This window comes from Anopheles moucheti, chromosome 3 (genome assembly GCF_943734755.1).
Source record: "Anopheles moucheti chromosome 3, idAnoMoucSN_F20_07, whole genome shotgun sequence".
NCBI lineage: Eukaryota > Metazoa > Arthropoda > Insecta > Diptera > Culicidae > Anopheles > Anopheles moucheti.
In genome coordinates, this window is record NC_069141.1 from 6,224,267 (window position 1) to 6,238,671 (window position 14,405).

Sequence of the window (14,405 nt, forward strand, 5' to 3'; positions counted from 1 at the left end):
AATTAGTGTTAACAAACAAACAGTTGTATTGAGAAATAAAGAGGAATGAAACACCATACATTCATGCATAAAATCTCTCTTCAAATCTCCCCAATTTTATTATTCGCCATTGATAACCGATAAGTATGCATAATTGACGAAATATGTATGTGTCCTGGAGGATTTTGCAAAGCATTACTCATATTTAGTAAAATAAATCGACTGTCATCACACCTTCTCCGAACTAGGTTCTGGATGTAGGGCTTCTCGACAAAGGGGCTCGAAACCCCATAAACTACCTGCGCCATTTCAGATTTTTAAAGCACCATCCCATAACCCCATCACGTAACTCACATTAAATTCCAATTCGAACTGCTTTTACAATGAATCGGCCCCGGGTACCCCCGCGTAGAACATTCGCCCATCACATCTCACTCAATCGCCCCCAGGCATTGTGTTGGTTTGCCGTGCTGGAATCAAACAAATATAAACAAGCCCACATTCATACACAAATACGAACGCATCCATGCCAAAAGTTCCATAATCCATAAAGCGACCGTTTTCCCAAGCGATGGTACTCAACCCGTTGCCATGGTTGACCCTTTTTGTCGATTGTTTCTTTCGGGCGGTGGAAGCTCGAATAGTAAGCGCCAAGCACGTCCGATGTTCTCGCACTGGTAACCTCGCTCCTCAACCCGCCGCAGCTCCGTAGTAGCTCCGTAGGACCAAATTATTCCTGATTTACAAGGCCTGCCCTTGGGATGAAACTCCGAATGCGCTGTGGCACGTAGCGACAATAAAGTACAAATTTATTCATGATTCGTTTGAATCTGAAAAGGCATTAAGATCCGGTTACGGGGTTGTCCCGTACCGACCATCCACCTGCTCGTTATTTGTTTTTAGCTAGGAAGCACTGGGAAAAATGAAACACTTCCGATTCGTTGGCAGGGTGCCGAGGCTAGGTAAGCACCTAGCACCGCCGGTTGCACACGGTCATCTCGGGGACATTTTCGGGGAAGGTATAGGCAACCCGAATTGGGGCAACGAACAAGACACAGTACAACTGATTATAGAAGTTGTAATTTTATTTACATGTACCCGAACCGTACAACATTGCCGGAGGCATCACCCGAGGCAATAAGGTTGCAGCTAGACCAACATCCCAGCTCGAAGTTGCAATTTCCATCCTCGGTACTCGTTGTTATGCATTGCCATATTCATCAAAGTCAGCCAAGATTTACTCAACCGGTTCAGCTTCCAGCGGACAAGGTGCAACAACAATGCGCCACGCTGATTGTGCAAACAGAGGAGTTTCTGTTTGAATTTAATTTTACTTCCATCATATGCAAGCGGGTCGAAGACGGGCTTGTCTAAACAACGATCAGCACTGGCACGTTACGGGCAAGATTTACGACGAGAGTATAAATATGAAGAGCACACTGCAGATGCTTCAGTTCGCAAGATTATTATTAAGATGCAACTAAAACTGGTCTTCACGCTGATTGTCCTCGGAGTCGTCTGTCTACTACAGGTCAGTAGTTCATTCTCTCGCCCTGTATGGGTGCCTTAGAAAATTCATCATTCATGCACTCGGCTTGGGTTAACATTCTCTCCCTAGACAACACCTACCGAGGCAGCCGCGAATCATGTGAAACAGCTAATGAAATTATTCCGAGATTTGGACTTTGATTGGTCGAAGAAACCTTTCTACCTACACCGAGCGAAGTATGGTGTGCAGAACCAGCTGCGAAATCCACTCTGCACGAAGGCAAACTCTTTCCCAAATGAAGCCAAGGTACGTAACGGGACGACCATGTTCTAAATTGCTCAAGTTCATTTTCGAAAATGATCAAAATATATTTTTTTCTGTTCCCATCTTTCGTCCCTTTTCTGTATCTACATAAGCTTTCCGACGAGTGCTTGAAGCAAATGGTCGCCAAGGTAAATGATCTTGAGGATACGTTCTATGCCGGGTTCAGTTATGCCTGCCAGGACCATGACCAATATTCAATGGAGTGTCTCGAAGCGGCCGAACCGGCATATTTGAATGGGTTGCAGGATCTTGCTACAGCGACGGAGAAATGTCTGCTGCAATAGTAGACGACGCAGAAATGGATTATAAATTTATTGAATAAAGGAATTGTTGCTTCAATAAATCGTTCAAGCCTACACGAGTGGTGTATATTCAATATTCGGAAATGATGTATTCTTGCGAGGCGCTTTGATCATAGTTAATTTAGTCGTCATAATCATTTCAATAAGTATCACTTATAGAAGTAATTTGTGATTTTCAATCGTAAAATTGGTCGTGTAAAAGTAAAGTTAAACAATTCTGAAAACTACTCCTATTTTTTAGAAGAAGTGTTCAGGTCTGTATTTGCAATACACAATAAACGAAAGGCATAGAGGTATGCATTTGCCAAATCAAATAAGTTTTTAAAAGGTTTATCAACCACATTTATGAGCAAATTAATGATGGCCAATTTTTCTTTTATTTATTTCATTATTGAGAATTGCGGTTTTTCGCCTAATTGTCAGCCATGGACTGAAAAGTATACTAAAGTATTCACAGGTCAATATTCACAAGACTAAAAAGTATTTTCTTCGAGAAGATTATAATTGCCTACTTTATAAAAATAATCTGTTAAATATTCCAATGGAATCGTGTCATGAAATATTTATTTGTCATAAAAATTAGCAAGGATATACTAGTAGGGCAGTAGTAGCAATAGTAACGATAATGCTCAACGTTTCGCATCGCAACTCAGCGCATCGCACCGTTTGCTCCAGATAAGTTCGCTTAGAATAAACATTTACAGTAATCCTACATATATTACAATGCAGTTGAGCCTATATTTGAGAAACAAAACATTATGCATTGATTACATTATGTTTACACAAGTATTATGTACAAATCTGTCACGAAGGTCATTTAACTTCCTTTACTGCACTTGCGACAACAAACGATACATACAAATAAACTCAGATAAAAATGGTTGTCTCGATGAAGGTCTCTCATTGTATAGTAAAGGCATAGTAAAAAAATGCAAGCTAAACTCATTTGGCTAATTGCTTCCATGGGGCTGATCTGGCTGATTCAGGTGTGCTTAGCTAAATTTTCATTTTGTTCATATTTTCTTACATCATCCATATGCAATTGCTTCTCTTGTTTGTTCAGCTTTCAACAATCGAAGCCACAAGATGGCATGCAACCCAGTTGCTACCCTACTTCCGGCGTTTCAAACTGGACCAGACAAAGAACAGTGTCTACAAGCACAGCGTAAAGGATGCCTTACAGATGCATCTGCGTGCTCCTCTTGTGCAGAAAGCGTTATGTTTGCCTAAAGGCACAAAGGTAAGTACACGTACAGCGTGCATAATATTCCATTCGCATCCGTATCTTAAAATCTCCTTATTCTATTTCATTCAGCTTTCAACAGATTGTTTGAACCGCATGGTTGATAAAGCTAGACAGCACGAGAATAGATTTTACGCCAGATTCACTTACGCTTGCAAGCAACATGCGGAATATTCAGCGGCTTGTTTGGAATCTGGCCGACCGTTGTATTCTCGCGCCCTCCGGAACCTCGTCAAGGAAACGGAGAGCTGTTGGAAAGTGTAAATTTTGAACGAGGTTGTATGCTTCCCAGTCCCAGCCCAGAAAGGAATGATTTAATACCCAAATACCGTTTTACCAATGAGTGGCGGAATAATCGATTTTGGGGAAATATACATTTATTCTTCCCTCTCTCTTGGGACAGGAATGGTTTCGTTTATTTAATTTCTTCTTCACAACGATCCGGTGTCCCGGTTTTTGTGACAGCTTTCCCTCCCGCGACCGATACCGAAAAGAGGTGGAATTATTGAAACAATGCTATGTCAACATGCTGCTTAACGACCCATCTTGAACACGTCACCGAAAAGCTGAAGATTCGCTCGAACCAACTCTCTAATAATACGGTGAAATCCCTTGAGCCTCAACCACCCGGAGCCGGTTGATTTGGGTTTGGGTTGAAGTGCACACAAAAAGGGTTCCTGTTATGTTGTTCTAAGCGACTACGGGTTCTGTTACTAACCGGCTTGATGGTGCACTTAAAAAAAATACTTGCTATAAACCGGTTCAACTTGTGAAGGACAGAGTTCATCCGGCTGGTCCGCTCCCACGGATGGTGGATGAATGCAGGAGAGAAAAAAAAAACATATCTTGGAGTTATTAAAACGTAACGCCACTGTCCCAAACTGTGGAAAGTCCATTACGCCATTGTGATGCCTGCCGCACAACGATCCTTTCTTTTGTTTTTTAGTAAAATGCTTGGATTCAGGCCAAGGGTCAGTTTGCGATCGACGAGCTGGAGCCGTTGGAGTGCGTAAAGTGACGATAAATAAAGCTGCAAAAACAAACTCCGAACATAATAATGGGCGATAAAGGCTTTCATTAAGGGAGTAATGAAACGACATTTATTTACTTTTTTTCCCCGGCTCTCTGCTACAATAAATAGGGTGGTTGGGAAGCTTTACCGACGCACGGAGACGACGTTTGCAGTGAAACAAAAAGTTATTATTTATTTGGGGGGAAAATTCAAATCGACCGTTGGTAATTGGAAGCAGTAGAATATGTTTGGGATAGGATTGAACTGTATTAACAGTTTGAACATAAATTATAAAGAAATTTGAATTTCAACATTTGCACAGCAACAGTACGATCGAGCCGATTTCCATAAACGGAATGTATGTTATCGTAAACACTTAAGGATTAAATTCCGTGCCGGATTATGCGTAGGCGAAAGGATCTTTCCACATTCGTACAGTTCAAACAAACAGAACCAACGTCCCTCCATAATGGAACATCCCAATCCCGAATTGACCACACGTGGTCGAAATTTGATAAGGATCCAACCCTGCCAGCGACACAAACTGTTCCGACGAATCGGAACCGTATTTTATCTCGCATGCGAAGAAGATGGACCCACCCAGGGGGTTGGATCTTTTGAATTTTACATTCGACCATTTACCGGGTACACGTCTCGGGAGTCTTTCGTCCAAACCCACTCCGGCAGCATTCGGTGGAATAGTTCCATTGAGGTTTGATGCTTCTTTTTTTTGCTGCTAGACTACAGAAAATAGGTATAAACACCACGCTGTAATCAAACTCTGGGGCACTTTTGTGGCAGAGAAAAGGATACTTTTGGGATTGGGTAAGCCTCGTGACGGGGATGAGGGAATTTTTGTCCATCCCGGGCTAGCTGTCTTTATCAAAGGGTACTAGTGTGGTCAAGGATGGGCAACAAAAAGTATGAAAGGAAAAAAATCATTTTTCCCTGCAGGAAATGATGTCTTTGATCCAATCATAGCGTCGCCCCGCATTCTTCACCCTTATAGAATCAACTCTTCCCGGTTCACCCTGCCCACGTTTGATGGCATTTTGTGTTTTGCCATTTTTGCTCCAAGAAAGCATTAAATGAGAGCGCACTATTTATAGCTGCAGCCATTTCGTGTCAGTCGTCCGGACATTTCTGTTACATTTGAGGAGAACCGGTTTGATGTAATAATATGATGCTTCCAGGAATGAAACCGTGCGAGAATGGTGCATTTTTTCATAGACTGTACATAAATACGCAACAATTACAATGACAACGACGTTGGTTTGGTGTACAGTTTTAGCAGAACGCGTCAAAAATAGATGTGTGTCTGCTCAACTTCAGCCTCGAGATATGAAAATTGTTAGGATGTTATTCAAAACTATGTTATACTTGAGGGCAAATTTTCCATTTGGAGTTTACTTTTTTCTTATGTTTGAGTTTTTTTGGGTCGAAAACATTTATTTATTCCTAAAATAAATCGTATACTTCTCGAAAACGTGGAAATCATAACTTGTGACACAAAACACAAGAGACGTACAGAGTTATTTCTGTAATTCCACCTCTCCCTTGTGAGCTTTTCCGTATGTCTTATTTGATTGCAAACAAAATTTTGCATTTTCCGATGCCTCTGATCTGCTGTTTACTTTGATAATCTTTTTATTATTTTTAGTGGCAACTTCCGTCCACGATCTCTAATGGACATACGGGAATGCGGGAGAAGTTAAGCAAGATTTATCTTCCGGATCGTTATAAAAATACAAAACCTTCTCCCGGGACAGTAGTCACCGACTATCGCGATGATCACCAGACTGACTCTCAGCCCGTGCTGGCTCGGGTGGCGTTTTCGCGGATCATCATGAACACTCCATGAATAATTCAACGGTTTTTTGATAAACCTCTGTGCTTTTTGCGTTTTTGTCCCACATCCCTTTTCGACACCGGTGGCTAACGTCCCAGGCAGCTTCCACAGGAAGCAAACAAAACTGAAACGAAACAAATTCGCGAACCCGCCAGTCCCGTGCTTCCGGTATGCTTAGCTGCAGGTGGTTTGTAGTTCTGTTCGCTTTGTCATTTGCCCGAGATCGTCGTATCGTGCTGCCGGCCAGGCACACCATGCACTCGGAGACTCGCCGTCGTTCAGGGATAAAAGTTACTGCTGAACTTTGGTGACTTTGGCGTGTTGAAGGAGAGATGGCAGAAGCGGAGATGTGGAAAAAGAGAAAACTCAATCAAAATAATAACTCCAACGCAGTCGAGAAGAAGGTCTAAGTTCTTCGGGGGAGTAAAACATTCTTTTTGATGCGTTTAGCTGATGACAGAGTTTTAATTTACCTAGCATAGGTCTTTCAGCTGTTGGGATATGCATAGGCAATGAATAAGTGAGTGCCGGGATGGTGACGGGAAAGGTTTTCCACGGATGTTTATTCTCCACGAGTGCGGGTTTTAAACAAAATAGTCGTTTGGCAGCACATGACAGGCAGCACGTTCCGAAGTTGTAATAAAAAGTACATGCATGCTAGTATACTTTGAGGCGTTATGAATAACGTGAGCTCTGCGTCTTAGAAGAGTTACAATAAACGAAAAATAAATAATTCTCTTAACAGTAAAACAAACATTTAAAAAAAAACGCCTTTCATCCTTTATCTCTTTCCCTTCCGGTGTACTCAATGTCTCCGAGCAACTCCCAGCCCAGCTCAACTTTTGCGTCAACTCAACGTACACTTCCGCACGAATCCCACGGGACGCAACCCCCGAGTCAGCCTTGCGGTAAATATTTGTTGCCATTTGTGTTTGAAGAAACCGTTGCAATCTTTACGCTCGGTAGCAACTTTTCCCGCCCTCCTCCCACAGCAAGCAACCCAGCGGCCAGCAGGGATCAACAAACAACAAAAATTGTGGACGGAAACTTGCCTCCAGACCCGGCACGTAACTTCGTCTCGCGTTTTTCAAAGAAGTTTATTCTGCGTAAGGAAACTTCGAGCCTTGGGTGCTTCTGTTAAATATCCCGTCCTTGATGAAGTGCGTGATGAGGGAAAAAGATTTCTCTTTCTACACCTTCGGTCCCATCCGCCTGAGTTAATAAACTGGCGTGGAGTAAATGGGCGCACTAGCGGCGTGCGGTGAGAGAACTGTCAGACACTGTATCTTTCAGCGAAAGGGAAACAGCTCATCTGCTGCTGAATTTTGATTTAATTAAAGAAATCGCTTTAAAATGGAATATAAATTGGTTCATTTTCGGTGGGACGAGCGGCACAGATGCTAACAATCAACGCGATAGCTCGATTGCCTGGAAGCTATTTAGCCGATGCGTGACGCAAGTTTAGCATAAACGTAAATAAAATTGTCTAAAATGTTTCCTTATGAATAATTTGTTTTGTGAATTGGCTACATTTAGGGAGCACGAAGTTTTTTTATTTTAAATTACTATGCATTAACAACAATTGCTTGATCAAGTCTAAATTTCACATTGCAAGCAACTAAATAATTGCTACATCTAACTAGTATGTGGGCAAAATAAATAGACACATGACAGGCCCTCCTATTGGGATGTTGTAACTTTCTATCCGCCTGTCGGAATCAAAACTTTTCAACTATCCACAGGTATCGATTTTCTATTAGAACACACACAAAAGAATACACCCCTGTCGCTGAGGAACAAAAATGGCACAACACATCTCCCTTAGAAGCAATCCAGCCCACTAACACTCAGAGGGGATGGAACGAACGAGCGAAGAAATAAGAACAAGAAAATTAAACAAGCGTAAAGAATAAGAAACATGCAGTGGGAGCAATGAAAAAAAAAACAATCTCCAAAAGTCAACTCCATTCGTACCACTACGGGGATCAGTTTTCAGATTATTTTCCACGATTTTTCCATTCCACCTTCTCCACCACCGCAGTGCCGTTGCCGGTGAATGCCAAAGATCGCCCGCAGCGAACGATGTAAAGAATCTTGTCAAATTTTCCATCTTTATTACAACATTCTTAAGCGCGTAACGAGCGAACGCAGCGAATGTTCGGGCACGACCCAGTTGGTGATTTTAATTTCGAGCACGTCCCATGTGTCCAAAGCTCTGGCACACGATCCCTGGAGGATGGTGTGGGTGTTGATGTGTGTTAGTGCATGTGTGTATGTGTGTGTGTGTGTGTTCTGTGTCGTGTGAGTCGTCAAATGAAAAAAGCAGGAGCATTTCTATTGTCAAAGCGTTCCTCCGGGGAAAACGCTGTCGAAAGGAGAGGAGAAGCAGCAAAAAAAAACTCATCATCGAGAAAACTGTTAAGCTCAACAGACAAGTTTCAATTCTGTGTCAACTCGTTTTCGTTTGTCTTCTATTTTTTCGCCGCCTTTCGAATTGATGTTTTGCCTTCAAACTTCTTTGACTTTGGTCAACGGAACAGGACGAATTTGCCAACTCGCCCATGTGTGGGTTGCTGTTTGCGGATAAGGTTTCATGGTTTAACCAACCGGATGACTTCTGATCAACATTTTCGTTTTTTGGCAACTCGTGAAAGAGATGATATCTTCACTTATTTATTCAACAACCGAAACTTTGACACGCACGAGGATTCCAATATCCCGTTTAAGAATGTTATTTATACAAGACTACAATACACGCAAGACACAGAAACAAAATAAAAATACGAGTCGCTTCAGGACTGTCCATAGGCTCACGGTAGCGTGAAGCATCACTCAAACAGCTTGTTTTTCTAATAACAACACTATTATTTCGCTCGAAGCTTTAATGAACTTGAGGGCTCACCCAAGCGTGCGTAAGACGGACTGGACGAAGCACCGTGAAGCAATATTTGCAATCTTCTCTGTACGACAGATTCGATTACTTTCACGTCAGAGAGATCAATTCATATGGAAAGACAGCTGTTTTCCGCATAAATGATCAATTGCGAAATTGAGCTTAATTTCGAAGCATAACAGAAGACGTTGATTACATTTGTAGCGTAGTTTGATCAGCAGCAATATGTTACGTTTCAATCATCGTAATTTATTTCCATTCCAACACAACTTAACCTTGCTACAACTTTCATATGTCTACTTCCATTTGTAGGGAGTTCTTCAAGCATGTCAGCTACTTCAAAGCACTCTCAATAATAACTTGAAGCTACACATTCTACGGTGATGTTTGAAGACCCTTGAACATGTTAGAAGAACTTAAATCGATTAGCTCAATAAAGTATCTTTAATCTTCGCTTGCCATGTTCGCTAGTGGCGGAGTCATGTATATCCTTAGCTACTTTCCCTAAAACCCCTTTAAATAAAGCTTTAATTGAAAAGCATGTGCCTGGAACACTTCAATTATTTGCCACAAAATTCATTAAAACACAAGGAGGTGAAACATCTATCGTTTGCAACGTGCTCGTCCAACTCCACCCAATCAATTTGTAACACAAAGGCCACATCTCCCACCGATAAAATAATGAGATTTTACGCCGTCTGTGAGAAGCACTAAAAATACTTACATCCCAGCAGAAGCCTCGAAAGTGGCTTCGGATCGTTTGTAGATTGCGAGGCAAAAATAAAGGATGGAACATTTACAGGAAAGCAATTTTTCTCCCGAACCGATGGGCACCGGTAGGAACATCGGTCTCTACGGGCGACCCACCGGTCAAACCGCAACCTATCTAATTGGCTTCCACCATTGAAACAGTTGCCTTGAGGTTAACCACATACTCGTTTCTGCTTTGTGCAGGTGTTTGGGACAAATTATAGTCCGGGGCCGCTTACCAGCAGAGGAGACGCGTTCCCGCGACAGGTCGACTAGTGGGAGAAATAATGCCAACCGAAATGAGATCCTAAGGATAATGGTCCTGGTGTGATACGAAGCCAACCTTCCAAGAACACACCGCGAGAATGGAAAGTTCTTTTACCGTTCGGGATTCACACAGCGGCTCACGCTTATTCAACCAACCCTAGGTGGTAAATGGTGCCTGGGAAAACCCGCACAGCAGGCAACAACCACGACCACCGCGAATACACAGCTCCACAGGAAAAAGAAAAGAAATTAATATCCAACCCGATAGCAACTACTGTTGTATGTTGCGGTACGACAGGTTCCAAGACCGTCACCGGGTCATCGTCATGTAAGCGCTTCTGCCCGGGACGCGTAAAAGTATTTGCGATTGTAATGAGAAAAGTTTGCCACATTTTATCGCGAGTCGAAAAGTTTGAACGCCCGTAAGGATGATTCGCGCGTATCAATTCGGCACGGTTTCAAAGAAGAAGTGGGATGGTTGATAGTTGGATGGGGGAAACGCTTTGAAACGTACGAATATTTATTGTTCAAAGCGGTGGAACTGAAGTTGTTTCGAAAATTCTTCGCAGGTGGAAACTTACGCAGTGAACGATTAACGCGCGCAACTGTATCGAACTGAGATAGGGAACTGTTTCAAAATGGATAGGGTTATTTTAAGGTGACAGTTTGGAAACGATGACATTGTTTGAAAGTTAAAATAAAGTTATTGTAAAAGTAATTTTATATCTATGTACCTATGTTAATTAATATTTAAAATTTAAAATTGCCTCAATGACTCATAATAGCATACCTCACACCAGTCCCACCATTTTCTTCTTATTCCATTGCAGTCAATTTTCCATTTTACATTCAACATATTAAGCAAGCAGTCGGTAGAATTTCTACATCAAGAAAGTTGTACGATTCAATCCGAACTCATCATTAACCATTCATGGCATGCGTATAAAATTTTTCATCCAGAATCACTTACACCCCCATCTTCCACGGGCGCAACAAAAAAGAAAACAAAAAGCACAACCAAAGTACACATCCAAAGGCCACGTGCTTCAGTGCTGACATGATGAGAGAAAATTTATTTGCATGTCCATGTACTTTATCTTCGTCACCCATACACTCTATCCAGTATCTCTTTCCGGGTTTTCACCTATTGGCCAATGGGCTCCATCCTTACGGAGAAAAGTGCAAGCACCTATATAAAAGGGAAAGTATCGTTACGTGCGGTACATTATGAAAAACAAAGCAAAAGGAAAAGAAATGAAATGGCGCATTGAGCAAATGTGAAATCATAAACATGCCAGCAGCAAAGGTGGCTTATATTTCATTCAATCTTTCCTTTTTCTTCCAGCTCGCTTCTCACCCACTCTCCCTCAACTGCTCGCCGTCCCATTTCGGAAGGAAAAGTGTCCTCTCGAGAGTGTCCTGCGGATAAACCATCGGGACCAGAAAACCAGCAGAAATGGACCACGAACCTCACGCTCGCTTTTAAAACACGGCTAAGCTCAACCACTATCCTTCCAGTCGCATCCGTATCCGCGAAGCAAAGCGTGGCGCGCTGGGTCCATTTGGGATGGTTGTTGAATTTTTTATAGCTTTAAATAAAAACTTGCCAAAGGGACACCTTCGAAAATGAACGCGTGTCCTAAGGACGGTGGCACTGGAATGTGAATGGTACACGCCCGTTACACTTATTATATCCGGGAAAAGAACGTTAGGAATTTCATCGCAGCTTAGGCGCAAGCTTAGCCTGTTCTCTTCTCCATCCTATCTCCGAACTCGTCTTATCCCGGGCACGTTTGATTCTCGTCCTGGTCCTTGTGAAGCCGTTAAAGCTGGTTCGTTTTTTTGTTTTGTTTTGTTTCATCCCGTCAGGTTCATATTTTCCTTCGCCCATTCCGTCCTAAATGGATCATGCTCGTTGAGCGTGAAGAGCTTTTCCTTCCTTTCAACAGTCGTTAGCTCATTTTTCACTCAGCCTTTGGACGACAATTAGAGGCTTTCAGGGTAAGGCAAGCCAAACATTTAGCAAACTGGACAAAAAAAAACTTGCTCCACATTGTATCGACGGTGGTAAAAATCCGAACCAACAAGCAAACCATTTCGGTTCAATTTCAAAGCAATGATTAAAGAGTGTCGTTTGTGTTTAATCGCCCAACGTTTGTTCCCTTTTTTTCAATACGTTGTCTTGTATTTTTTGTTTTGTAAAATTTTTGTCATGAAACCGTTGGAAGACATAATTCCCGAAGGAATTTTTCTGTCACGGTTAGGTATGCAAGTTGACGATGATTAAAAAACATAAAACATCGGGCTAGCACGGGATGATTGTTAAGCGGTGTCGAAAGGAACGAAATGGGTGGCTGTATCTTTATCATGGAAGAGAAATACGCTGGGAAGGAAAACATCATGCTGGGATACGGTGCTTCTCAAACATCTAAGATGAAAAAAAGGAGGACATCACGCTTCCGTGAACATGGAATTGACAGGCCGAAAAGCATGCTAACGAACGAGCGAAATTAAGCCGCACATCAATCAGACCTGGAGTACCATGTATCGGTGTTGTATGTGTGGTATGTTTTGGTAGGTGTTTGTAAGAACACACCTTTTTTTTGGTGGCTTAACTGTGCCCCGCTTATCCAGCATGTGCCAATAAGCACTGGGGAGAACGCGTGTAAGTAAGATGAAATATTGCAAGCAAACGAATCCAACGAACAGCTGAGTACACGAAGAGAGAGAAAGAGAGTGAGCGACAAAATATGTAGGCACCATCGTTGCAAGGACAAAATCTTCATTCAACGTGAATTGACAAGACGAGCGGAGGAAAAAAAAATACATTTACGCACACAATTCATTTCTATGCTTTTTTGTTCGTTTGTTGGGACCGACCAGGATCTGCTGTTAAGCGACGACGGGCTAAAAACGGATGGCGTGACACTCGTACGTATTATGATGATGCTTCGAAATGATGTGTAACTGTTAAAGGATAGAATTTCATCAGCCGGAACTGGAGCAACACTCTCTATGTCAGTAAACCGATGACACAGTTACTATGCTGGAAGGCCATGTACCGCTTCCTGATTTTCAGAATTTTGTATCTACTTTATCACGGTTTTTTTAGAAAATGCTACAATTTAAACACGTTTAGCACGGAAAGAGTTGATTTTCAATATAAAAAATGCGCCCAAAATGTGTTTAATAACAATATATAACATTTACATACATGCAGGCGTTTAGTAGACAAAACAATGCAATGTCAATTACAAAGATACCTCTATAAGTAATTTCACCATACAAAGGTTGGCTTCAAGTCTAAGAATAGGAGTTAATAATGAACAAAGATGAGGGATAATATTGAGAAAAGATACAAAATATAAAAAATTCAATCAAATGTCAAATTTCTTTCCAGATTTTGTGGTAAAAATTCGATTGGAATAAAATTCAATTGACGAGTCTGTCGATAATACTATTATGAATACATTTCCCGCTTTCGCCAGACCTTTTCAACCGTTGGAAGTATAACTTCTAAATCTCTTATCCTTTTCCTTAACTGTTCCACGACCATAAATAATAATGAATCCACGTCATTACTCCGTTATCAGTACGCAGGCACCAAGCAAAAATTCTCATCATTTTTTAACACCTCGCGAGCTTTCGTCGAACTTTTTCTTCAGCCCTGTGCGCGGGGTTCTAAAAATGAAATCCCCACAAAAAAGGGGTTTACTCGAGACGAAAATCTCGTTTATGGCCGAACGCCATCATTGACGCACGATACCCGCAGGATACCAATGCTTATCGTGGTTCTTTTCCTCCCAAAAAAAACTTCCAATACCCAAAGCTCACCTACCCAAAAAGGATCGACACTTGCTCCGAAGTGGAGCGTTCGCTTCACTCCGCTTTTCGACCAAAAACCACATACACACACGCACTCAGCGCAAAATGGGTGCGAATGATGACGATGGGCGATGATGATAATGCAACTTCCGTTTCTCAATTTGGCTTTTGGGGTTCATTTGCCTCGAAACGGGACCAAGACGAAACAGCCTATCTGGTTTGTGTAATGTCAGAAAAAAGGGAAACAAAAACCATGCTACACGCTCTCTTATGTGCGCGAAAAAATGAATCACATCCTGCGATACCGGTTATCCGCCTCCATTTCCATCCGTTCTTCTACTTGGGATGGGGAAAAGGCGAATATCCTTCGTAGTGTGCGGTCCCAAGCAACACACCACCGCCAAAGTCAATTTGAACGTTCGAGTAGATGGCAGACGGTAAATTGGTTCAGGTATATGCGAGCAACCAGCTC

The 14,405-nt window shown here is 42.0% G+C and overlaps 2 protein-coding genes across 2 annotated transcripts; both read left to right on the forward strand.

Annotated features, from left to right (window-relative positions):
- The first annotated feature begins 1,384 nt into the window (after nucleotides 1-1,384).
- On the forward strand, nucleotides 1,385-2,146 carry LOC128305208 (uncharacterized). The gene is made up of 3 exons (XM_053042548.1): nucleotides 1,385-1,510; nucleotides 1,598-1,774; nucleotides 1,885-2,146. Exons 1-3 carry the CDS (start codon nucleotides 1,454-1,456, stop codon nucleotides 2,074-2,076), a joined length of 426 nt encoding a protein of 141 aa, XP_052898508.1. The 5' UTR covers nucleotides 1,385-1,453; the 3' UTR covers nucleotides 2,077-2,146.
- An 863-nt stretch (nucleotides 2,147-3,009) lies between these two features.
- On the forward strand, nucleotides 3,010-3,737 carry LOC128305209 (uncharacterized). Its single transcript, XM_053042550.1, has 3 exons — nucleotides 3,010-3,080; nucleotides 3,158-3,334; nucleotides 3,410-3,737. Exons 1-3 carry the CDS (start codon nucleotides 3,024-3,026, stop codon nucleotides 3,599-3,601), a joined length of 426 nt encoding a protein of 141 aa, XP_052898510.1. The 5' UTR covers nucleotides 3,010-3,023; the 3' UTR covers nucleotides 3,602-3,737.
- The last annotated feature ends 10,668 nt before the right edge of the window (nucleotides 3,738-14,405 follow it).